General features: G+C 35.1%; 1 protein-coding gene across 8 annotated transcripts in view; it reads right to left on the bottom strand.

Moving 5' to 3' along the window:
- Positions 1 to 27,887, bottom strand: part of ADGRB3 (adhesion G protein-coupled receptor B3) — a 735,954-nt gene that overhangs the window by 126,416 nt on the left and 581,651 nt on the right. For all 8 annotated transcript variants that reach the window (XM_023592015.3, XM_058306936.1, XM_004469489.3 and 5 more), the window contains 3 exons: positions 26,644 to 26,770; positions 24,967 to 25,070; positions 20,943 to 21,045 (listed from right to left, as the gene is read on the bottom strand). In XM_023592015.3, the coding sequence (XP_023447783.1) occupies positions 20,943 to 21,045; positions 24,967 to 25,070; positions 26,644 to 26,770 (334 nt within the window). The remainder of the gene's footprint in view (positions 1 to 20,942; positions 21,046 to 24,966; positions 25,071 to 26,643; positions 26,771 to 27,887) is intronic.

Genomic DNA, 27,887 nt, shown 5'->3' with positions numbered 1-27,887 from the left:
TAGGAGACATATAATGCAGTAAACTCAAGATAGGCGAACACTGATTGTAAATGCTTATAACCTGTTAAAAAACCAGACCTTTTAATTTGATCTAAATTGCTTTCATAAAACATTCTCTAATTTTGTATGTATTCTAGTACTAAAAAACACATATGGAATTCACAACTAACCTTTAGTTATTCCAATTCTGGTCATATTTATGTACACTATACAGTTATATTTAACTGATAAGTGTAAAAATATTTTGGCCTTCACTAGAAATTTTCAATTTAGTTAGTTGAAGTAAATGCTATATAACATAACCCAAAAATTTACAGCAAAGGCTCAAATGTTAAGTATAACTGTACATAATGGCTTAGAAGATAATTCCAACTCAAGAAACAGATTCACATATATAAACATGTTTATTCATTTAGGGCTTTCTCAATTTACAGTTTTTGAATAAAAGTATAAAAAGGGCTTCTTGAAAAATACTTGAACGATTTTACCAGAGTGCTACAATTTTCAACTAAATGAAATCAAATATAGAAATCAGTCTGTTTTATAACAATTCTGATTATATTCAGCACACCCTGGACACAACTTGTTTGACTTGGGGTCAAACCTATTATTTTCAGTTTCAACAACTGTTGACTCTTCATTCTAGATGAACTTTGAAGCCAAAGGAATATCCGAAAGACGTTTTTTCATTCTGCATATAAAACCTATACATCTATTGTAGGCTAAGTTTAAGGCATTTCTGAAATTCTATCAGTTTTAACAGCTTGAGACCTTTTTCTTACAAAAACATGCATTTCTCTGTAGCATTCTGAAAAGTTTTCTAGCAACACTCATTAAGAAAGGCCACAGTTGTAGATTAGCTTTGCTGCTACCATTCCCTTGTAAAGTATTTTTTGGTGACAATTTTCTATTAGTACAACTGCATGTAATTATTCAAATACACAAAAGCCTGTTGTAAAAGAAGGTGGAGATAATGGTAAAAACACCCAAATGCAAAATAACTGCTATGACTTTAGACACAATTTTGTTCTTCACTGTATTTACTGACAATTACCATTAGGAAGGATCTTTGTGTAGGAAACCGAGGGCAGATTTGGTCCGTTTGCAGGGAGATAGTGTTCCTAAATACATTTTAGACCGGTTCAGATATATAGTAAACAAAATAATTCTAATCTTTAGCATATTGGCGTCGCATTGTTAAATTGTTGGGAAAAAATACAATAGAAATTGCTAATGCCCATACTTTTATACAAGGATATAGGGAAATTTGAGCATATTGATAAAAATAGATGCTGGTAAAAAAATATATATATACTTGTATAGGATAGAATTTATGGAAATTACAATAGAAATACTGGAAAAGAAAGAAAATCTTTTTTAAAAATTTTCTAGCCAAGTATCCTAGAATGTTGGTGCTATAAGGAAATTAAAGGTTTGTATTTATCCCCTCCCAGCAGTCCATCCTTCTCATACTCTACCTCAACCACCCACCCTCCACCAACATATACATTCATATTAGAAAATTAGTGTTGAGATAGGCTGAGTGAGTTGCTCAAGATCATCTCCTGGTTGGTGATAGTGTTAACATTTGAGACCAGAACTCTTTTGTTATGCTGAGTTAACTCTGAAACAGTATCTAGAAGGAAGTTTGGATTCTAGGACAGAGAGTATCAGTTTATTTCTGCTCTCAATGAGAGTGCCACTCTCCTGTCCCTTGCACTGCTCAAAGAAAGACAAATGCACTTATAGCATAGGGCCTATTAACTACATGTATCTGAATTTACTATTGGAAGATAGGACACTAAAGCCTAATGAAACACGTGAAAGTACATAGTTTCACCACATAACAAATGGACACAAAATATTTTCCCCAAAAGCTTTATCCAGCTTGGCCTACTGTAAAGTAAAAGGAGATAATACATTAAAAAATTGTCTGATGTTTAATATGTCACTCTCTCACATCCTCTCTCACATCTCATAAAATGAGGATTATGAATACAAAAAATCCATAACTGAGTATAAATCACATTACACACACAAGTTTTTGTGTACAATTAAAGAACAGACTTTAGGAAGTAGATGTGGCTCAAGCTATTGAGCTCCTGTCTACCACATGGGGGGTCCCGGGTTCAGTTCCCGGGGCCTTCTGGAGAAAACAAGCAAGACACCAAGTTGGCATGATGGGCTGGCATGATGGTCTGGCAAGACAGGCTGGTGTGGTGACCTGACACTACAAGATGACGCAATAAGGAGAAACAAAGAAGAAACACAGTGAGAGATACAACAAAACAGGGAGCAGAAGTGGTTCAAGCATTTGAGCACCTCTCTCCCACATGAGAGCTCACAGGTTCAGTTCCCAGTACCCTAAAAAAAGAGAAGATGAGCAGACACAGAGAGCACAGAGCAAATGGACACAGACAGCAGACAATGAATGCAAAACAATGAGAGAGGGGGACTAAATAAATAAAAATAAAAAATCTTTTTTTTAAAAAAGAACAGGCTTTTTACAAGGCATCTGTATGCAAGAGATGGTTTTTGAGAATGTGAATTTGAGTTAAACAAGATCTTTTTTAACCCCAGTTAACTCTTTTCTGCTGTTGCTAATTGTAATTTCATAGTTGGGAAAATATGGCTATTTACAACCCAAAAGGAAAACTTTTCTAGTTTAAAGAACTCCATCTTTTGTTATTAATCTATGATAGAGCAAAGCTTTCCATGTATCCATGCAAACAATATTTGCTGGATTACACTCCAAGATGTTATTGCTAATAGAGAAGAGGGGGAAAAACTATTAATATCTTCTTGTTTAACCTTTCCAAGGTTAAAACTGGCCATATGTTCTTGAACACAAGCACAGGAGGGAACATTAAAGTAATGCCGTAGGAGGGCTTATAAAATTGGCTGCAACAAGGTTAGTCATTGAAGACTTATAAGCTATCTATTACTTAAAATTATTCTCCTTGTAGGCCCAGCTTTTTGTTGAATCTCATCTGCTTGGAGCTGAGAACTTGCATTAATTTACACTGTACTGACTCATTTTGTTATTAAGTAAATTTGAAATGATATGATATTTTTGGCTTTGCCAGATTCCTTTTTCTTAATATCTCATGTTTTTCTCTGGAAAGTTCAAAGAATTTAATATTAATTTTCATAACATTGCTTTATTATGTTCTAGCCTTTACTTGACATACATTAAAACTGAGGTATGCAGAAGATTACATGGAATAGGCTGACACAGGTAAAAAGAGTACTGCCAGCTGTACTTCAGCCTTCTCTTTCTTAAGCAGGTTCCCATTTTCTGCTTCAAACTCTGATAGGAGTGGTTCTAAACTGGGAAAGCTATCAGAATCACTGTGTAGCAATTTCAATCTATTCATATTATTCCCAAGGGCATAGGAGAATTTGGATAGGATGGGAGCATATGGATTGAAAACTCAGTGGTTCTAAATGCCCCATCTCCTTTACTGAAGTTGCGAACCACTATCATTTAGTATAGTTTCCTAATTTATGCACTCTAGTTCTCAGTTATATTTCCTTTTATAAATCATCTCCTTTAAAATGCTTGTTCCATTATAGCAAAAGAATAATTCCTACTTTGGGACACTGGCCTATGCACTCTTTAATCTTTAGAAAAATGGCTGTAAGCACTAAAATTTTTTGACAAAGTTAATTCATTTCTTTAAAATCTTTGTAGTTTCCCACTTTGCTGACTGTATTAACTTTACATAATGCTTTCTAATCAGGACAATTCACAACTGATCTTCACTTCTACATACATGTGAATTCAATATGCAGACATTTTTCATGTAGACAAGTAATTCCCTTTTATCAGTTTTCTATGAAAAGGAAACCAACAAAATACAACACAATACATTCCTTCCAAGGGCCAAGGGAAAGAAAAAATCATGACGGGATGGGATTTTAAGAGTATAAAAATCAACTCCTTCTTACCAACATTCTTTTCAACTCTGTAACTTTCTAGTTTTCCTTTAATCCTCAAGAATTCCTTTTGGGTTTTCTTAGAATTCTCCCTACCAGTAGAAATAATTGTTTGTTTTTATCTTTTTCTGTGAATATAATTCCTTTGCTGAAAATGGAGCTTTAGTATTCTCTTCTATAAATTGCTAGCTGCAGAGATTTCATTCAAATTTCCCTTTCCCAACAAATGGGCTCTGGAAGCTTAACAAGGATCCTCTTTATAACTGGACATGAGTCTAGGGAAGCAGCAAATATACTCTAGCAGTTTCCGCTACAGAATAACAACCATACTTCTACAAATAGATCTGTCAACAAGCATTACAGGTACAGTGATGAGCTATCCTGCATGATACCCTGAAGAATCAAGTTTTCCTTTGATGTACACAGCTAAGCTCTATTATCACCAAAAGAAATTTCAAATGAGTGAGTATCAAGGGGAGATGTACTCAGAAAAAGTGCACTTCTCTCACAAAATTCATACCTTTCTACTTTGAGACACTCATGCTGACCAATCAATTAAATCTTTAACTGATCAGTATTAAATGTTACCCCATCTGTGTAACTCATTTTTCTATTTGTTTTCAATTACATTTATCACCACTTCCTACCAGTAGAAATAAATAAACAGCATTTTGTTACTTCAGAAGGCAAATGTTTTTGTTGCTATTTTTTTCTTTTTTTCTTACAACAAATAGCTAATGCGGTCAAATGAGAGAGGGCTCCACTGGGTGAAAGATGGAATACAAAGTGTTCCAGGAAAAAAACAGCCCGTATTAAATATGGGAAATCATTCAATAAAGTAAATCTGGGAAATAATTGCAAAATGAATGGTTTCAGGATTTAAAGACAAATAATAAAATACATCACTTTTTCTTAATAATATAGAAAGTAAAAGAAAAAAGACAACTAATTTAGAAATAGTTATGTAAAACAACATTTCCCTATCACTGAAAAACTTTCCCAGGGAAAATCATAAGCTCTCTAATAGTAAAATACAATTCATACACTACAAGATACTTTCTAGTATTTGGAAAAAATAGGTATTCTCATGTTGTTACTTTTAAGTAAGTAAGGCTAGGTTCTATTAATGACTCATGGGTAACGATCTTATTTTACCTTTTGAAAAACAACATTCATTATGTTTCCATTAATAGGCAAAAGAACAGCTGTTTTCAGATATTTGGATGCTGAGCAGTTTAAAAGTCAGATACAGAATCTAGCATGTGCGTTTTTAAATCCTAGTCAGTGAAATTTAAAACCTAAATGATTTCTAGACTGAACATTCACTAATGGGTTTGAAAATGAGTTCTCATTCATTGGAAATGAAGTCAAAGGGTTTGGTTTAAGTTCTGGTCTTTCTACTCTTTTTTTTTTCCTCCTTAATTTGAGAAATTTTTTTGCTCCCATGCAAGGAGTGTGCCACCTGCCTCCAACTACCTGCAGGGGAACACTGTTGCCCACTGAACTGTCTATAAATACTCTTTGAGGCCTCATCATAAAGGGCATGCCTTCCTACAAGCCTAAAGAGAAAAGTGGCCCATAAGTTTCTAATCTCAGAAATGCTTTTGCCTGCAGTTGGTAGATAAGAAGTTCTAGAAATACAAAGAAAATAAATTCAGTTCCTAATTGCATCATATGTTTTGAAGAAAATACTTTTAGGTGGTAATCAAGAGGTCTCCACTGAAAAATCCAAAAAGAGCAAGGGATTGAAAGGACAAGACCAAATAAACTATTGCTTAGAGCAGGATATTTCACCTCGAGAAGGATTTAGCTCCTCCTACAGACTCCTGATTTTCCCTTGACTGTTTCTCCAGTTTAGAACATGAGCATCATGTCCCAAAGGAATACTGCAATATGTGATGTCCCCTTCTTTCTTTGCATCATCATCCACTAGCCATAAAACTTAATGATTATATTTCATGAAGTCAAACCATATCAAGTACCACTGTCAATAACTTAATAATAGTAATAACAACAACAATATACATCAGTTCTTTCCCAAATTTACCTTTGGTTTCAATGCAATCCCAACAACATTCTAAGAGACTTTTTGTAGAAAGTGACAAGTAGATTTTAAAATTTATTTGTATACCAGAAGGACCTAGAGTAGATAAAATAATCTTAAAAAAAAAAGAAGAAGAAGAATGAAGTTAAAAATACTCACACTCTTTGATTTCCAGATTTACTATAAAGCAACAGTAATAAAGATTGTGGTGTTGGTTTATAAGGATAGACATTTACATCAACAAAACAGAATCCCAAAAAAGTCCCACACATATATACCCAATTTATTTTTGACAAAGGTACAGAGGCAATTCAATGGGAAAAGGAAAGTCTTTTCAACACAAGGTGTCAGGACAACTGGATAGCCATATGGAATAAAATGAACCCTTCTCCCACCTCATATCACACACAAAAATTAATTTGAGATGGATCATAGAACTACATAGAAGATAAAACTACAAGTCTTATGGAAGAAAAAATAAAAGAATATCTTTGTGAACTGGAGGAGTAGGCAAAGATCTCTTACAGAGGATTCAAAAAACACAAACTATAAAAGAAAAATAGGATAAATTGGACTTCAAAATTTGCCATCGAAAAGGCAAACCACAGTGTGAGAGAAAATATTCATAAAGGGCTTGTACCCAGAATATAAAACCCTCTTACAAAGCATTACTAAAAAGACAAACAACCCAATTAAAAAGGGGGGAAAGATGTAAACAGACATTTCACAACATTAAGATATAAAATGACCAATGAGCACATGAAGAGGTACTAAACCTCATTAGGGAAAAGTATATTGAAATCTTAATTAGAACCTACTTTAAATCTACTAGAATGACTGACAACACTATGCTGGCAAGAATGTGGAACAACTAAAACTATCACAGATTGCTGGTAAGAGTATAAAATGATACAACCATTTGGGAAAAACTTTAGCATTTTTCTAAAGTTATAAATGCATCTACTTTTCCATTAATCCAGCATACCTACTCCTAGCTATTTACCCAAGAGAAATGAAAACCTGTGTCCCCACAAAAGATTTGTACAAGAAGTATAAGCAACTTATTCATAAGCACAAAATAATGGAAGAAAACCCAAATGTCTATCAATTGGAGAATGGATAAACAAATTGTGGCATAGTTATACAATTATGCAATAATACCTCGCAATGTAAAAAGCATAAAGTATTTATACATGCAATAATATGGTTGCATCACAAAAACAGTATGTTGCCTATAAAAGGCCAGAACAACAAAGTGTTCACTTCTATGATTCTATTTATAAGAAATTCAGAACCAGAGAAAACTAATGTATAGAGACAGAAATCAGAACAATGGTTTCCAATGGGATGGGGATTGACTGGAAGAGAATAAGAGGGGATTGTCAAGGGTGATGGCAAAGTTCCATATCTTAATTGGGGTTTGGGTTACCCAGATATAATTGGGCAAAACTCACTGAATTATTCATTTAAGAGCTGAACATTTAATGATAAGTAAATTTTACTTCAATTTTTAAAAGACCTATTAAAAAACCCATTATGGTGTGAGAGACACTGTTCTAGCTGAAATATCTTACTTGATATTCTTAACAACTACCTACCCACCCCCTTTCTCTACTAAATAACAGTGACAACTACTACTGAGGCTTAGACAATTTGTTCATTTAAAAATATTTAATGCTATGTGTCAGGCACTGCACCAGGCACTGGGTATACAGTGTAAATCAAACAGATAATACTCCTTCCCATCTGAGCTTAAAGATACAAATTAAAGTAATGGCTATGATGGAAACAAAAACAAACCCTCGGGTTTCTTCAGAAAGAATGATGGAGAAAGTATTACAGTATTCTTTTTTTGTTTGTGGGAATGGGGTTTAGTGAAGGCCTCTCTGAGGAAATGATATTTGAATGGCAGTGCATGTATTAGTGAACTAGGCTAGGCTAAGAATGGAAAAAGACTCTAGTAGTGGTGGACAGAGGAAAGCATGAGAAAAACCTAAGCCCATGAAGAAAAAAGCTATATGCCAGGCAAAGTATAAAATTGATGGGACCCTTTCAAAAGTGTCCCTGTTAATTATCCCAAGAGGACAACAGGGGCAAATGAAGAGGACATTTGGTCACCTGGTGATGGCATGTTGGCTACTCCTACAGTATCTCTGATGGAAGGCCAGCATGACAGGAATATAATTAAAGAAAGGAAAAGTCATGCAGATGAGGTGGTAAGGTGGTAGAAGTAGGGGCCAGGTCCTCTTGGGGCTTGTGGGCCATGTTATAGAGTTTGCATGTCATTCCAGGTATAATGGAAGCATCACTTATTCCAACCCAAGCTTTTTAAGCAGACAGCAATTGTCATTATCTGATTAACAATTTTAAAAGATCATTAGGCTGGTGTGTGGGAATGGTTAAGTATCTGGACAAAGGGCACACATTTGCCATTAAGCAGCAGAACTTAAAACCCCTCATTTAAAATTAGTGCAGCTTTCAACACACCTGGAATGATCAGTAACCTTACCATGGATCCTCTACCCCAATCAAGTCTTCAAATAACTACGGCTCAGATGCATCTAGACTGCAGCTTCGTGAGAAACTCTGAACCAGAACTGCCCAACTAGATTGCTCCCAAATTCCTGGCTTACAGAAACTGTGAGTATAGTAAATATTGAACGTTGTGGGTTTTTTTTAAAGATTTATTTTTATTTATTTCTCTCCCCTTCTCCCCGGCCCCCCAGTTGTCTGTTCTCTGTGTCCATTTGCTGCGTGTTCTTCTTTGTCCGCTTCTGTTGTTGTCAGCGGCACAGGAATCTCTGTTTCTTTTTCGTTGCATCATCTTGCTGTGTCAGCTCTCCATGTGTGCAGCGCCATTCCTGGGCAGGCTGCACTTTCTTTTGTGCTGGGCGGCTCTCCTTACGGTGTGCACTCCTTGCGTGTGGGGCTCCCGCACGGCACTCCTTGTGCGCATCAGCACTGCGCATGGGCCAGCTCCACACAGGTCAAGTAGGCCTGGGGTTTGAACTGCGGACCTCCCATGTGGTGGACAGACGCCCTATCCATTTGGCCAAGTCCGCTTTCCTGAACATTGTTTTAACCTACTAAGATTTGAGGTAATGTTTTATGCAGCAAAGAATAACTAATAAAGATTATTCTTTTCAGCTCTATAAAGACAGCTCTTCTTTAAGTATCCAGGTTCACTTTTTAACTTTATTTTGGAGGTTAGGAAAATATAAAACAAAAATTTTAAACCAAAAAATAGATGCTCTTATTTCTAATAAAAAGAAAACAGCAAAAATAAGTACAGGAGAAAGAAAACCAGAAAACTAGGACTAATTTATATTTTGTAAAAGCAATATACATCATTCCTACTCATTAGGAAAAATCACTTAAAAAATACAAAAATAGAATGTAATTAGCAATAGGAATGTAAAATAGGTAACAAATAAGATTCATTTAAAAAATCCTTTGTAGTTCTAATTGTGTGTATAAAATGATGTATTATCTATCCACTCACAAAGACACATGGAGATATATATAAAACTCTGGATATTGTAGTTGAACATAGAACTTTTGTATAGGCCCTCATCCTGAATTAAGCTTCTGTTTCTATTCTGTTGTTAATCATTTCTTCTTTAAATTACAATTGAAACCTTAATCTTTGATTCAGTTCACTAGTGGTCTAGGATAAGGATAAGTATTTGATTTTAACTCCCTTTGAATGTGAATTTCACACATCTTAAATTTCACAGTTAAGACCTAGACTCAACTCAATCACATGCCTACTTCTTTCTTCAAGGCTTAAGATTTAAAATTAACTGACTAGTCTTTGCAAAAGAAGTGAAAAACAGTCTTTAGTCTGCAAACATGTCTTTTTCACCCTGATAATAGGCATTTGTGTTTGGTCATTAGTTTGAAGATTTGCCATAGCAATTCTTATAATCCTATATACATAATAATAATCCAACTTTTAGAATAGAGTAAGGACAGAGGCAGAGAAGAAAAAAGAGGACTTTGTTTTGGCTGAATTTAGTTGGGCATTAGCTGGGCTCTGCAGTCCCTATTTTCAGCTTCAGAAGTTATTTCTTTGCCCAAAACAGTGAGATGAGAGCTTTTCTACAACAGGGGCTTTACTATTTATTGCGATACTTTAAGAAGTTTTCTTCCACAAAGAGATCCTATTTGTTGTCTCATGCATTGGACATTTGTTAGCTTCTTTTAGCTTCTTCAATTCATAAAAGGCTTTGCTTAGTCATGAGTGATTTGATTAATGTTTTTATCTTTTTTAAATACTGGCAACTGATAGTCACCATAAAGGAAGAAGTTCTAAAGAAAGAATTCAAAGTGCTTTGTACCCCATTTTAACTCTGCAGAAGACTTTTCAAAAACTTTCAAAGTTCCTCTATTCCAGTTCTGCAAGGCTACACAGGCCAAATCTTGGCTACACACTTCAAGACTGGGGGTCCTTTTTACAAAAAGTATTATAGCCAAAGAGCATTTACAGGGTGATCCTTTTGTTTGTGTGTACATTTGATTTGATTGATTCTAGAAAATCCAGAATGCCCCAGTGTAGTAGGTTGCATAAAGTCCCCCCCAAATTCATGTCCATCCAGAACCCTGGAATAAGACCTTACTTGGAAATAGGGTTCTTGCAGATCTAATCAGTTAATCATAGTGGAGTAGAAATGGTTCCTATCCAATAACTGGTGTCCTTATAAGAAAACAAAACAGAGACACAGAAGGACATACAGAGAGGAGAATGCCGTGTAAGGAGAGTTAAAGAGATCTGAGTGAGAGTTACAGAGATTTGGAGGGATGCGTCTATAAGCCAAGGAACACCAGAGATTGGCAGCAACACCAGAAGCTCCAGAGTCATGAAACAAGTTCTCTCTCGGAGCCTCAGAAGGCAACAACTGTTGATACCTTGATTTCAGATTTCTAGTCTCCAGAACCGTGAGAGAATAAATTTCTACTGTTTTAAGCTATCTAGCTTGTGGCGCTTTGTTGCAGCAGTCCTAGAAAACTAATACTCAGGTTTGGCAAACTACAGCTCCAGGCCACACCCATTCCTTTATTTCTAGGGTTGCTTTCAAGCTACAAAAGTAGAGTTCAGTAGTTGCAACAAAGACCATATGGCCCTCAAAGCCTAAAATGTTTACCACATGGCCCTTTAACCAAAACGCTTGCCAATCTCTGAATTAGATTATGTAGTATTTCTGAAAAGAGTTCTCTTCTATATTGTCCACCCCATCCCAATCTCCCACAAAGACAAATTTTGCCTTTGTCAAATGATCTTTAGTGATCAATTTAGATTCTAGCTTATTCATCTTACACTTCACCCCACAGAAGTATAGCCTTAAAGCTAGAAAAGTGGCCATTGAAAACCCATTTATAATCTCATCTCAAGGACCTTTCGTTTTTGTGAGAATATCTGTAAATTAAAATAATTCACCTTATGTGTGTTTATTTAGAGCTTCTGTACTTCACAGTGTATTAAGGATTCTCATAAACATTATCATCCATAATTACCTACAATGTGGCTCCTTTGTTGACATGAGCCAAACATCTGACCAGTTCATATTATTTATCGACTTCCAGGGGAGGAAAACAGATCTTCAGCCTTTCTGTAAAATACTTAGAGAACCACTCAACCTCTCAAATTCTCTTTTAGATATTCCTGTACCTAGATAAAATATGACTTAACCATATCTTATCAAAGGAAGGTCTCAAAAGTATTCTTAAAATCTACAGTGTTGTCCTCAACCCCCTTCTCTCATCATAAAACAATAATAAAAATCTGAAATTCTCATTTAGATATTTCTGCCACTAGATAAAATCTGTCTTAAGTCAACCATATCTCATCAAAAGAGGATCTCAAATGTATTCTTAAAATCTAAAGTGTTTTTCTCAACCCCCTTTTCTCATTATAAAACAATAATAAAAAAATTGACCTGAGTTGCATTATTCCAGGTGATTTCCAATGGGAAGTGACTGAACTCCTATTTTATATCCCTCATTTCATGGCTAGAGCTACAACCTCATTCATTTACTAATTCATTTACTATTTATTGATTTCCATATGATGTATAAAATTAATACTGGTATGAGTAGAAACAAGACAAAAAACATCATCCTTGAAAATTACACTACCTTGGGCAAGGTTGATCAGCAAATGAGCTGTTATAAAATGATGGGAAAAACAAAATTATGTTATTGGTGCTAACATAAGGGTATATACCACGTGCTATGGAAGCAGAAAGGAATATTGAAGATGCTTCACTAAGAGGATTTACAAAAAACTACATTGTAATTTATAATCCACACTTAGTGGCGATGCTACAAAATATGTTCATCCACTATAAAAAAATGTACCACACTAGTGAATGATGTTGTTAAGGTGGGAAAATGTGTGTGGGGGGGTAGGAAGCAGGGCATAAGGGAATCCCCTATATTTTTTATGTAACATTTATGTAATCTAAGTATCATTTTTTTAAATTAAAAATTATATTACAAAAAAAGATGATTTACAAAAGCCAATTCTGAAAGTATGGATAGGAGTTTATCAGGCAAATGAGGAGCAAAGACAAAAGCACAGAGGAAAGTGTTACTCTGTGGACATAGAAAGCACAGAGACAAGCCCCAGCAGGGTGCAGAAAGGAGAGGCTGAAACCCAGCACTTATTGCCAAGCCAGAAGACCCACAATATCAGCCTGAAGGAAGGGAAGTATTTTTATAATTAATCCACCCACAAAGAGTGTCTTGTGTCCTAGAGGGAGCTCTGAATGTGAGTGATGTTCAGGACATGAAACAAATCTCATGCATCCTGCAGACCCATTGTAAAGTTTTAAGCAGGTAAAAGACATAATCAAGTTTTTTAAAAGATCTTTTTCAAAGTAATGTGAAAGATGTAGAAGATAGGCTAATGCACACAAAAGGCTAAAAGAAGCAGACAAACGTTAGAGAAAGATGTCATAATAGTTCAGCTGAGAAATAATAAAGGCCATATTGAAAGCAGGAGTGATGGGGATGGAGCATGTGCATTAAGTCAAGTCTAGGAAGTCTTCTAAGAAGGATTCTCTTTCCATTGCCTTAAGGACACTTTTGTACAGTTACCTAGGAATAAATGAACACAAGGTAATCAGGGTTGAGAGGGTGGATAATTCAAAACAATGATCAGCATATGAGACTGAGACTGTGTTCCACTTCTCCTCTGGGAGCTACGCCCAGCTTAGAGGGTGGACCCAAGAACACTCGCTGACCACCCAAACTAGCCTTCTTAGCCCTCAAGATTATTTGGCTCCTCATTTCTTAGCCATTTTAGTAACTCCTTATTCTAGTAATTCTACTCTCCTTTATCTCAAACTCACCCTTCATATTAATCTTTTATCTTATTTTTAAAATTGACTCAATAATGTGGGCTCTGGATCCCACCACAACAAACTGGAGATGTAGTCAGGGACTACAAGGTTACAGTGGGCCAAGGGCGTCTCTCCACCACCACCATCTCTCACCTTGCTAAACCCATACCAACAGAAAAAGATAATCCTTCATTGCCTGGAGCCGGGGGAAATAAAAAAACTAAACAACCATTTGGTTCCCTGGTTTAATAAAGGTTTTCAGGTATACAGAAGAACCCTGGCAGAGTTAGGAAGGTATCTCAAAATGGACTTAAATGAATCACACATAAGCTTATTACATTTAAATCCTTTTATAGACATCACAGCCAGTCAATAAATTAGATTTTAATAAATCTCAATAGGAGACTTAGCTTTAGCCTTTGAATCACACACAGATTTGAGGTATAATAAACACATTTTTAAATAAAAAATAAATAAACACATTTGAGACATCATTGGCCTGGATATTACTTTTATGAGAGGAAATTTAAACAAGCATATTTCTTTTGAAGGTTATAAACATTATTTTTGTGAGTTATCAAGTGAGAAGATTTACATTTTTTAGGTTTCAGGGTCTCTTTAACTAAAATCCAGGAACCGGATCACCTTTAAAGAACACCAGAGCTTAAATGAGGCCTCAGGAAATTAGTCTTTATCACCATAATGCCTTAGACCTTGTCTGGAAGGAGGGACCCTAATCCTTATAAAACTAACTCCTGCTGTTATTCCCACATGTATAAACCTAAATGATGGATTACAATAGATTTACTCATTGAAAAACATTTATTAAATGCTTACTATACTATACACAGGTAATATGCTGGGCAATGAGATTACAAATGAATTTAATATAGCCCTGCACTAAGAAATGTACAGTCTGTTTGGGAATAGGTGATATAAGACAGTATATATGCACTGGCAGTCATGGAACCCCAGAGCAAGTGTGCTTAAGGGTGGAAGATGCAGGAAGAAGATGAAGAAAGACATTACGGATGGTTCTTAGAGTTCTAGCTTGAGTAACTGGGTCAGAAGTTGCAGGTGATGCATTCAGTGTATACATAATATGTTGGCATGGAGGTGGGGCAGGAATACAAGTGGTAAATTTGTGAGCAGGAATCTGGACAGGTGGGACTTGGAGGTCAGCAAAAAAGGTGGAATCAGATGTACATCTGGGAGTCATCATTATCATCATCACCATAATCTCAGTTACTATTTATGGAGTGCTTAAAGAGTGCTGGGCTCTGGGCTAAATGCTTTATATGTACTATCTGACATAACTTTGACAACAGCATTGTAAGGGGGATATTATTCTGCTTAATCCTATTCATACAACTAGGAAGCAGCAGACTTAGGATGCTTAGGTCTATGTGGCTCAAAACCTCTGCTCTTCACCATCACCTCCTCAGGGATTGATATCTGTTAGGGAACAGCATAGGTCATAGAATCTCAAGGTAGAGGGCAGATCGTTTCAGAGAGTATAATGAGGTCAGAAGGGAAAACATATATCCAATATTTCTTCTTAGAAGTTGAAAATACATATAGTTTCAGAGGTCAGGCACGCAAATCAATGTGTGAAGTAACTGGGTGTATGGCAAAAGAAAGGTATGAGGGAACTAGGCAAATTAGAGAGTGCTTGGCTCAAGTCAAAGTATTCAAATTTAAGGCTTTCTTTTCTTTGTAAACACAATTCTGCCAAAACAAAAAGCAGCCTCCATTAAGTTGACCACAACCTTCTAAATATGGCCCACCTTCATTAAGTATCTCTAAACTAATTGCGGAACAAAAACATGACAGCATCCTTACAAAGGTAAGTAAACACAAGGTGAAGTAAGACAATTTTGTAGGTATGTGAGTTTTAAAAAGTGCTCCAAGACAAAAAATAGTGATGAGTACTAATATTTAATGACAAGCTATGGAAGAAGAGTTCTACAAAGAGACCAAAAATAATGGATGGAGAGGAATAAATACATTCCAAGGAGTAAGTGCCTCAAAAGTGAAAAACCTAGAGACTAACAAGGATTAAGAAGTGAGCAAACCATAAGAAAAAGACTGAAAATAAAATGGAAAAGAACGTATTCCCTTTGGATTTGGTAATATAGAAGTCATTGGAGGTGTGAAGGGAGTCGTAGAGGGAAGGGCTATCAAGCAGAAGCTAGACTGCCTCAGGAAGCAGAACCTACAGAAAGCAGGGGAGTGAGGCATTCACATAACAAATCTTTGTTATGACACCTGATATTTGAGAATGACAGTCTAATCCTCTCTACCCTCCAGACAGCTGGGGTGGGGGTGGGGGTGGGATTCTGGAGAGGCCTTGTCCATTTACCTTTGCATGCATACAAATAAACACAGTTTCTATGAATGCCAGGCTATAAAGAAGGCTGACAGGCCTAAGCTAAGAGACATTGTACTTCTTTCTGTAACTTAGTTTTCAGTGGTTCTCAACCAGGAGTCTACTAACTGTGCGGAATACAGCATATAGGATTGAAACAGTAACTGGGTCAGGTGTCAGGGATGTTAACCATCCTGGAACATATCAGACAGTCCCACACATCACAGTGTCTAACCTCATATGCAACGAGTGTCCAATGTTGAAAAACACTGGCCCATCATCAGGGAGCAGCAAACCTTTTTTTTTACTCTTCTCAAAAACACTTCCAGCAAATTGAGCTATCATTATGGTGATTATAAGAAAACCACTTTGAAGAATAGTTTTGCTCCTTTTGCAAGACTAGATTAAACAACATAGTCCATTAGGTAACTCAGTGCGCTATACATAAAGATCCATGAGATAAATTCCTCACAAATAGTGCTAAGGAAATATTCGCACATCTTGAGGAATTTGGAAGCATATCTATCACTGAGGACTTTTGCTGGAACTTCTATGTTTTTTAGGACTAAATTTAATGTCTGTGTCCTCAGATTTGTTTCCATTACTTTTCAGAATATTTAATTTTATGTGCTTGTTAGGATGTCTGTAATTTACCTTACAATATGCAGGTATTCTCATGTGCCAGATAGTTCTAACTTTTAATTCTTGGAGAGGTCTAGGAATGCACAGATTGGGTTGGTCAACTGGCATTAATTAGAGATGGTGACTATAAGTTCTGATTTAGGTGTACCTATCCATAAAAAACACTACTCATTAACAATGAATTTCAAAGATGTATCTTAATTGGTGAAGTAATGTCTAGTTAATTATTATGATGGATGTACTAATGTGTTCTTTTTGGTGAAAGTAAGGTCATTGAGGATATGTGGCTTGGCTAATATATTAAACATTTCTTACTCTTGAAAGAACTGTATATAAGATTCCACTGAGGCTTATATCTTGTACTTCTTATATTTAGGGCCCATGATTTTATCCCTAACCATTTGTGTCCAGCCATTGGTGTAGGAGGATTTCTAATAGAACGATACTGACTAAAGAGCTAAGAATCCTCCTGTGACCACAAAAGTGTATGTTGCATTCAGAATGTGGTCAAAATATCTAAAGGGACAAAGAGCTAAGATTCCATTGAGCTTACACAACACGTTTTCCCCCTGATTTGCTAATGGGTGTCTATCTAATAAACATCTAATAAATAAGTGACAGAATTTGGACTTAGGCTTGCCTTCATTATAACCTGATGGTAAAGCTGTAGGTGAGAAGCTAACTTTCAACATTTACAACTTTTTGACTGGCCGCCATTATCTAACCTTTACAACCAAGAGTTTTGTCACATTTAACTCCAGTTAATTAAAAAGATGCTTTGCATTCCTTAATAAAATAAAGCGCCCCAAAGCCTTTTGGGGAGAAACAGATATATATATATTTATATGATAATAAAATACTATTCTCTAATTTTATCTGTTTCCAATTATAATCATTGCTTTCTGTAAACCAGTAGTACCAGAAATGGCCTACACATCACAACAAAAGACATGCACATACTTTAAGGTACAAAGAAAACTCTTCACAAATAAGCAATATTTAAGAAATACTTGAATACCCTGGTTAAAATTTTCAGTGCACAAAGAGATCAATGGGAATAGTACTTTATAAAAAAGTTCAAAATATAATAAAGTGGGTTATAATTAAATTTTACAACTGCATTTTAAGAAGAGATATATGAAATTGCATTTGATTTCTTTCTTTGCTGCCAGCAATTGAATCTACAGTTTAAAGGTTTGAATATATCATATTCTAAACAATGGGTTATTTCAGATTATTTCTATCCAAACTCAAAAAGAAGCAGAGACACTCAGTAGTGAGACAACCAGGTCAATTATATTTCCACTAGCAATTCAGAGAAAAATCCCAGTCTGATACTTCAAAACTATTCTGGATATCAGCATCAAATACCAGTTTTCACAGAAGCTATCCATGGCAAATCTCAGAGGCTGTACTAAAAAACTCATCCATCAATAAACTCTCTCTGATGTTTCCATTTTTTCAAGTACGGAATACTAAAGTATAAATCAAAACTTATCAGGAATCTGATTAATTACAAAATGCCCACAGCAGCAAAAGGGTCCTACATACAAACTAAATCAAATATAGTAGTCACTGATCTATATTTTACATTTTTAAAATATGCTTTCTTGGAACAGTCTTCATAAGTTTACACAAAGATCATGCATTCCTTATTTTTTCCCTTCCATTTTTTTTTCTGAGAAATCATTAATCCCAAGTACAGTAAAAGAGATGTAACCTTTCACACAACAAAATCTCACATATAAAATGAAATAGGGTCAATTTAATTCAATTCAGCACATATATCATAATAGAAAAATGATTTCCCCCTTTGGAAACTTGATATTGCTGAGAATGACTAAGAATAAAAACCCAGTGTTTTGTAGGCTTAGACACTCTTAGTGAATTGTTCTTGCCTTGCAAGATCACCTTCTCAGAGCTGGTAGAACAAAACTAACATAGCATGAGAGAAAACCAACAATTTTTCATTTTCCTCATCATCTCTGTTACACACCATCCATCCCTCCATCCATCCACCAGCATCAATAACTGAAGGGAACAGATCCATTATGGTTCTAAAACCATGAGGAATCTGTTCTGCAATTAGCTATCGAGGGAGAAACCAAATTAAACCAAACTTTTTTTTTTCTTTTTAAATAAGCACATACCAGCCATTCCTCATAATTAGAAATGAAAAGTAAAACTAAACTTGTCTTATCTTGCCTTTGGTAATCATAATATTCACAGATATCAAAAAGACATTTTCATGAAAAATCAGGACACTGAAACTTGAGGAAAGCAAAAATGGGTAAGCCAAATGTAATTTCTTAAGACTATTTTAGTTCTTGAATATAGTTACCATTTAGATCTGTGCTGTCCAATATGGTAGTTACTAGCTGCATTTAGCTACTGAACACTTGAAATGTGACTAGTCCAAATGGAGATGTAAGTATAAAAATCATTCCAGATTCCAGAGGCTTAATTTTTTTAAAAAAAGTGATTATATGTTGAAATAGTAGTAGTTGGATAAATTAAACTAAATAAAATATATTAATTAAATATAATTTTTAACATAGGACTTTTTACTGTTTTTCATTTGGCTACTAGAAAGCTTAAAATTACATATGTAGCTTACACTTATGGCTTGCATTATATTTCTATTGGACAGTGCAGATTTAGACAATAATCGCTATAATAGATAGTATAACCTTATGGAGAATCCTACTATTCTACCATTTGAGTCAGAACTTGTAAAAATTTGTGCCATATAGCATGAGACAGTTTTCAAAAGAGAATTTCCAACTGAAGATCATGCAGTTTCCATAATCTAATGACGGGCATAACTCAAGGGTGTTAGGTGGGTAAAAATGACAGAAAGGAAGATTTTGGTGGGACAAACTTCAACTTTAGGCTCAAACTGACTCTAGATTTGATTTCTTCTGGTACCCAGACCCGATAAATAATTCCTGCTTTAAAGGGAAGCTCTCCTTTTCTGGGTGGAGATTTAAGGATAAACAGTTAAAGAATTATGAATAGACATGAATTAGAAAATGAACATTTCTAAGGGTCTAAAGCTCAGTCCAAGTGAACAACCAAAAGTGGAGGGATGACATGAGTAATTTAATAACTTCTCAGGACCTGGAGTCTAGTTTTCTCTCCTTCATCTCCCCCTTCCCACTCACTTGCGCCTTGTTCCCAGCTCCTGCCCATGCTCACAGCATGTTGTCTCCACTGCTTATTCTGCAATTTTCTTTTTCTTCTTTCCCAAATCAAACTGGTATCTCCCTCACCTTTGTTCCTTTTCCTATATCCCTGTTTTTCCTTTTCTGATGTGCTTCTTTTTAAAATTAGTATAAAATGTTCATAACATGGCCTGGAGCATATTTTAATAGACTTTATATTCTCTCACCTTCTTTCCTTAAGAAGAAAAGAGGAAAGAAATGAGAATAACAAAACAAATCAGCCCAAGCATTCAAATCATTAAATTATTTTTACTTTACTGGTCTGTTTTAGTTTTGGCCTTAAGGATTAGTGGCCTGTCCCCATGTTTCCTCACGATGGCCTCGGACAATGTGGTTCAAGAAGAAACCTTCATGGGAATCACTTAAACAGCTTGCCAGGCCCAACCCAGAACCAGAATCAGATACGTTAGGTGAAAATCACCAATGTCAGGAATGCAGCTTTGCAAAATAAATAGAATGTCCAAAATTATTGAGGTTAATATCTAATATATTAAAAGTACCCACTGAAAACTGCATGTGATTTTTTAAAAAGGGAAAGTTGTTTAAAAGAAGAAACATTAATTATTGGATTTAGTATTTAGAAAAACAAGTTGATAAAAGAATAGGCCTGAAACTATACAACTGATTGACAAATAAATTTTCAAAGGAGTATAACAATCCCTTCATGACTGAGGTAAATTCAAGATTGCTATTATGGGTTTCTTGGAATGTATTTCAGAATAGTTTGGTAAAAAAGACTTGACAGTCATTTCTGGAAAAAGACATGAGCATTCAACCAAACCTAATTCATAAAAATAGGATGTATACTTTTATTCCACTATAAGTACTATGGCATTAAATTACTGCCACATTGGCCAAATATGAAATACTTTGTGGTTAACTACAATTTTTTGGAAGGCATGAAATCTAGAATAGCTTTCACCTAGTAGTCTTTTCCATTAGCATGATATTTTTGGGGTGGATTTTGAAAAGTGATGTTATAAGCAATTGAGAGCTGTCTTTTAAGATCAGCATGTTAATAAATTTTACCCAAACATAGGCAATCCTATTGCAACAGGATAATGAGTTCGAATTTCTTTGTGCTTTTGATTTCCCAAGGTTCAAAAGCAACTCACAGAGCTTTCATATAACGTTCCACAAACACGTATTTTTAAAAATTAAAAACAACCTCTTAACCTCCAAGAAACTAAGTCAAGAGAATGTATTCCTGGACTAAAATCGGTAAGACTTTTATCCAGAAATCAATAAAAAAATTTTGTTCTTAAAAATAATTTTATCAGAAGGTCTCCATTTTATCTAGAGTTAATGTTTAAATTCTCAATAACAAACTTTACTTCAAAGCATAAACACACAAAGAGAATTAGAATAATTACCAGTCATACCTTATTATGAGTCTGAGTCTGTCCGACCAGTATAAGGATGTTGGATGAGATGATAGACAGGCAGAAGTTAATTAGAATTATGGACCGCTCAGAACGTATATACCTAACCAGAGAGAGAAAGAATGTACAACTTTAGAATTAGATGGAAAGATGCAGAATTCTGTTTTGTGCAAATTGGTGGAATTTATCCAAAAAAAGAAACAAACACTAAAACAGAGTCTTTACAGAAGACAAAATATGAAAAACAGTTTTTCTAGAGACCGATTGTATAGTCATATGACATATGCCAGAGTTTTTCTTATATATTTATGTACTCAACATGGTATTTCTTTAGAGTCCAAGTTGCACATTTGTTTTCAGTATAATTTTTTACTAGAAATATGAATTTCTGGGAAATATATTAGTATAGTATACCTTTATATAGATACCTGTGTATAATATAGTAATAATTATGATATAAATCAACCAGTAGAGACTTTGAAAACCAAAAACCAAAACAAAATCCACACTAATTCTGAAACATTACCCTCAACTATTAGAAGGAAGCCATACTTTCATGGAACCATGAATATTTTTTTCATCCCTCATTCCATACACTCAAGCATTTTTATGTAGTCAGGCTGTTATTTTTTATAGTTTTCTTTTCTTGAATAATTGTTCCAAAAAATAAAATAAATCTTTATCTCTAAAAACTAACACAATTCATAAATGGCATTTTTACTATTAGCCTGGAAAATTACATGGTGCCTGCCATATTTTACCCTCATGCAGAAGTGCTTATATATAGTTCTGTTATATAATTTTTTAGTGCACCAAGATTGTGAGCCATTGAGTAAATTACTCAGGATCAGATGTTCTACTACCTGAAAGGGTAACAGCTATTTTGCTGTGGCAAATCATTGAGTGACAATAACAAAAAGACATGCTTGTCCTTGCTGTGTGTTTAAGCCTACTCAATTTGTTTTAGAACATGGAATCACTTTCCACAGTAGGCATGGGCTCTCCTGTGCAGTGTGAGATACCACAAAAAGCCAGAGATCTGGAGGCACTCCTTGGTAAGTAAATTCTATCACAGTATTCTGTCTTTCTTTGAGGAATATTTAGGCAGAAACCCCACATTCCATTGAGTCATTCAGGAGAGAAAGGAAAACAAAAAACAACAGCAACAATAAAATACGAAAGGCAGTTTTTGTAATACAAAAGAAATTTCTTTTTTTCTTCATAAAACAAACCCAAACAACCTAGACTGATTCTCAGCAAAAAATGGCCTCAGGAGTTGTTTAACCTTGCCCCTGCAGTATCAATAACTAAAAATACAATAAACCACTCACTGGGACACACTAGGATCCTGAAGACATCAACGAATATTAAATTGTTCCCTTTTTGGGGGTGGAGGGGATACAACATAAAAAGTTTAAGGTCTGTGCCACATAAGGAGATTGACTCCTTATGTGATTTTAATGGCTTTCACGACATCACAAGCACAGAAATGACATTATTAAAAGGGTTTCAGTCATATTACTGTTTCATAAATGAAGAAAATCATAGTAATAGAAGACCCAGAACTAACCATCCTGAGATGACTTTAGCTGTTTCCATTTCATCAATATTGAGTTATATTGTTCCCTAAAACATTACTATAAGATGTCTCAATTTTTAAAACTTTTTAGACCACATTTGATGTTTAAAACAAAATTTATAAATGCATAATTTCAAATACACTGATTAAAAGGGCATGCTCAATCGCTTTTTTGTAATAATAAACTTTATTTTTAGAGAAGTTTTAGATTACAGAAGAGTTGTGTCAAAAGTATAGGAAATTCCCATATAACCCACTTCCCTCCCTTCCTGCATTTTCACCTTTTAATAACAATTAAAATCAATCGCTTTTTGATGTAACAAGATAACTCTACAAAGCAACACTGGAGATGAAGAGAATAGCACAAAATAATTCTGACACTTATCATTTTACAAATCATTAGAAAATCAAAAGTTTTGTACTTTTTAATTGGAAAAAAGAGAAGGTTCCTAAAATACTTATTATTATAAAGTAATGCTACAGGTATATTTGGCATTTATAAAATGCACTGGATTCATCAAGATTCATTTAATAACTCATGCCACTTGATGTGTCCATCAAACTATTAATACTACTTCAATTATTTTATTTTATCAGACACACACATTTGGACAACATGTAAAACAGGCAATAAATCTATGATGACTAATTCTTAGGAACTCATATTTCTGTTGTTTCTTGGTACCCTCATCTATACTTCTCAATTTGATGTCAAATTTTGATAGCTCTTTTAAGGCATCTTGGTAATTCCTAGAAAACTATTATAATAGGTGATTTTCCTGGATTTCCTGGATTAAAAAACTTTATTATGGACTAAATAATTCTGTATTTCTTTGTCAATTTTATCTGTCATTTATACTGGCAGTGTTGTTCTTGATTTAGCTACATGTATTCGGGGATGAGGAGGAAGAGGACTTCATGATGCCTGATCCCTAAGTGCTGAGAAATGGAATTTTGTTATAAATACTTCAGTGAGTATAAATTATGATGATATTGTGATTATCTAAATCCTGACCCATGCACATTGCTTCATTTTTCAAGAAGTGCCATTCGGGTAATTGTAAGAGAGAGAGTTGTCTTTTTCTACACTTAATCCATTTCATTCTTGCATTACCAAGATAACACCTGTTTCCATATGTCCGGAACCCAGGATTCTGTTGCCTATAATGCCCTGTATAGGCTAACTAAATACGTCTTTCATTTCCTGGGATTGGCCATGTTTTATCAGATTGCCCCACTTTATCAGGGTTTCACCACCAGATAAGACCTCTGTAGAAAAGCAGAATTTCTGTTAAGTACCTATGCCAATGGATCAAGAATTTGTACATATTTTGTTTGAAGTATGAAACATATTAATAGCTTTGACAACTTAAATATCCCTGATCAATGAATTCTTGTCCTCAAGATAGGAAAATTGTAATGGAGAACAATGCTTAAAAAAAAAAAAAGATGCTTAATCAAATGGCCTTTCCTTATTAAATTCTAATTACTTTTTCAATTGAATTGTTTTTATCTTAATTTTTGACTTACTAGGACTGGGAGATCTCTGCAGGAATAACATCTACTTTTACAAATTTAATATGCAAACATTCAGGAAATAGTGGGTAATTATATATCTACTAAGATAGTAACTATGTTTCTAGACCATTTATAATAACAAAAATATTAAATATTAAATAAAAATTTTAAAATCCATTAGGAAATTAAGACCACATGGTATATGTACTTGTTCTCATCATGTGGAATTATAATAAACCTTGCAGTTATAATTCTTATTAATAAAATGTACCTAAGAAATACTAAATTTTTGTTTAAAATCAAGTGGATGAAATTTTAAATCCTGTAGAACAAATTTTTTAAATCATTTTCCCTTGTCTAAGTATTTTTCTGACTTCCTCTAATCAATATGTCAAAATCTGATTTATTGGAAGCCCTCAACCCAAAGGCCTTTTCTAGAGCATTATGGTATTATGATGGTGCTTTAATCTTACAGAAGGTTTTGCTCGTTGCCTTTGACATACTGAAAGCATGTGTTTGAAACTTAAGAATTAGAGAACCATATTTCTGTAACAGAGAAATTAATTTGACTTTACCAATTAAATTATCAGCCTCAATAGCAATCAGAATAAATAGGAACTACACACAGACCTGAAGTTAGGGTAAGAATATGAGGGTTGGAGGTAAGCAACATGTTGAAGTCTGGCATCATATGAATAGAAAATAAAAGTGCATGTGTGTTTTATTTATTTTCTCACCACAGGACATACAGGCAGGAAAATTAGGTAAAAACATCTCATTTATTATAGCTCAATCACAATTATAACTCTGTTGTGAAAATATTGCTTTCAGTAAATTAAGAAGACAGGAAACATATAAGGGTTATCACACTCTCTAATTTTAACTCCAAACACCTGAACATTCCAAGTGTATCAACTGGCTACATACCTCCATAATGCTGCATAGACAACTGCTAGTGTGACCAAGGCCAAGCAAGAAAGTCCACTGCCTACTATGAGGGTGACTGAAGGTGCACCAGAGGATTCCATGATCTGTAAATTAAACAGAAAAAAGAAAAAAAAAAAGAGAGAAAAAATTTATATATTAAAATGATTACTTCTAAACTCATCAAAACTAACCTATCCCTCAAAAATAGCCAATACAGTTGTGGTAGTTACCAGATATTTACTCGTGGAAACATTTTGTTTCCATATACTCAAGCTCTAAAATGGCTCATTATAGTTCTCCCCTCTCTTTCACTCTGAAATAGTAAAGGCCTTAGAGTTTTAATTGCTTGATTAGTTATATTGCTTACTTAATGCTTTCTAAAATAAAAATCGAAATTATAACTTAGTGAACATTTATGTTAAATTGTTCTCCAGCTGAAATTTGAAGCAGCATTCAATTTTCTTTAAGTATATCCATTTTAGTCACTTCACAGTATTATATTTTTGTAAAATTTATCTTAATCCTCCCATTTACAACTCATTATGTTACTCAAATCTGGTATACACACATGGAAAAATTTCCAAACTTTCTGACTCTTGACAACTTTGTCCAAAGTCAAGTATTCTCTCATTTAATCTTGGCCTCTAAGGATATAGAAGAAAATCTAATTTTAAATGCAAGACTTTAGAAAGTATTTTATTATTTTTTCTATGACCAAATATGTAGAAATAGTTTTCACAATTCAGTATCATTCTCCAAATACATGACCTTGAAAAATAAGCTTATATTTTACAAACATATATCAAGATCATAAGCATTCACTGATCTGATGTTTTAAACACTAATATGCCATTAACTAAGAGTGTGTTCTTTTGCATATTTTAAATATTTTAAGCTTGAAGGAAAACACTTTGAGATCAAGTGTGTCTAAATCCTTAGTATGCACATCAAATTATATTAGATTATTCTTTTATCATCAAAATAAGTGAGAAGAGTGAGGCACATTTAGGCCAAATTTAGGCAGAAAGTCACATTTATCCTCCTAATTGTTTTTCAGTACTTCAATTTTTGAAGTAATTTCTCAAAATACACTTAATGTGGGCATTATTTTTCTTTTAGATAGTTCTATACAGCTGCCTCTTCAGAAACTATTTTTACAAGCCTATAATAATTTTACAGTTTCTGACAGTCCATGCTTTCATGAAAACTTGATTTATATATATATATCCAAGGACATCCCAGAAAACCCGTACTGAAAATATCCAATGCAGATATGCAATGTGTTTGGCTAAAGTGTCTGGGGTCCACATTCTATGGCCAACAGAATCCTCACAAATTCTCCCAGAACAGCATTCCAGCTGTAAAATAAAGGTTAATTTGGCAATTATTTTTATTTGAAAGTTGGCAGCATATTACTAATATGACTAGAGAACATCCTCGAAACTATATTGCAGAAATTTCAAGTTAGAAGACATAAAATTGAGTAGAATTTAGTTATACCAAACCAACTACAATTCGTTTCACTAAGCTACTGTAGCTAACTAAGGAGAGACGAACCCAATTTTGCCACCCTGCAACATTTTCCATTTCCCCATTTAAAATGCAGTTCCCTAGAGAAACACTCGCCACAAAGTCCCTGCCTTTGCATTAAAGCCGTGTTTTCCCTTTGTTACTTACTATTTCTCTAGGTTGCTGAGCCAAAATGGCGAAGGTAGAGAGACGATCACATAAGCATTTCGTATGGGATGCATCGGTAAGCACAGTTTTACATCCCTGGGTGGACCACGTTCCCAAAGACTCGTTCCTGCAAAGGGGGTGGGGGGAATCGGGATAAATACGCCTGTCGGCCAAATTCGTAAAGAAGAAAATGCAGTTTAATTGAGAGAATCGTCTACTGTAATTCCCGTACAGGAAAAAAAAAATCTACTTGTTGTTGAACAGGATGTAATTTAGATGCATCTCCAGTAAGGCAAAGCTAGAGTGGGAAAAAGCAAGCAGGCAGCGGTGCGGCGTGCAGAGAGCTGTCCAGCGCCGGAGGTGCTGAAACCGGGACAAGCTCTGTCCAGCCCTCTGCGAGGAACGGCGGCGGCGGCGGTGGCGGCGGCAGCACCGCCAGAGCGTTGGCAGCCACTTCCTATGCTCATCGGATCATTTCAAACACTCAGGGTGTAAAGAGGCTTTTCATATTTTCATACCAGCTCTGATTCCCGTCCCGTATTTTGGACCGTGAATGCTGGTTTTTAAAATGCGGATTTCCCTGAAAATCTGCCTAAAAGGTTACATAGCTTGGTCGGGGGGATAGGATCTTCTCCGCTGCTGGTTAGGGATTTTTCCTCCCTTTAGAATTAGCTGCTGTGAAAATTTCACCGTGGAAACGGGAAGCAGCAGCAGCGGCATCAGCTGGTTCCGACTCTCACTGCCTTTGCCTGGTATCTGGGAGGGTGGGGGGTGGGTGGGTTTCAGACACAAGCTTCCTGCTCCACACTTCACTCAGCCCAACTCGCCTCTGAAGCCCCTGACATTTCCTCCCTTTACTCCCCTCTTTGCTTGCCCCAGGGCATCAGCATTAAGTTAATCCCAAATCAGCTAGAACATTTGGAGGAATAACCTAACCCACAAAGTCCAGTGGGAAAGGGGAAAGAGGCCCTGGTTTAATTTTCTATTTGGCTTAACCTTTCAAAATGATAAAATATACAGTTTATATCCCACACCAGAAGGACAATAAAAATTTTATCAACCTATGTTTTCTGAATGGGGGTCCAGGGTGGGGGAGAACACTTTTATCCCAGCTGAACAGGAAGAGGAAGAAAAGGGGGAAAAAAAGCCATACAGTTCAGCCAATCAACTTAATTATCATTACATGTGTTATCAACTGAATGCACCAATTGCCATCCCCCCTCCTCCCAGACAGGGAAACTTCC

This window comes from Dasypus novemcinctus, chromosome 11 (genome assembly GCF_030445035.2).
Source record: "Dasypus novemcinctus isolate mDasNov1 chromosome 11, mDasNov1.1.hap2, whole genome shotgun sequence".
Lineage (NCBI taxonomy): Eukaryota > Metazoa > Chordata > Mammalia > Cingulata > Dasypodidae > Dasypus > Dasypus novemcinctus.
Note: the sequence above shows the minus strand (reverse complement) of the source record. Positions and strands in the feature narration are given on the sequence as shown.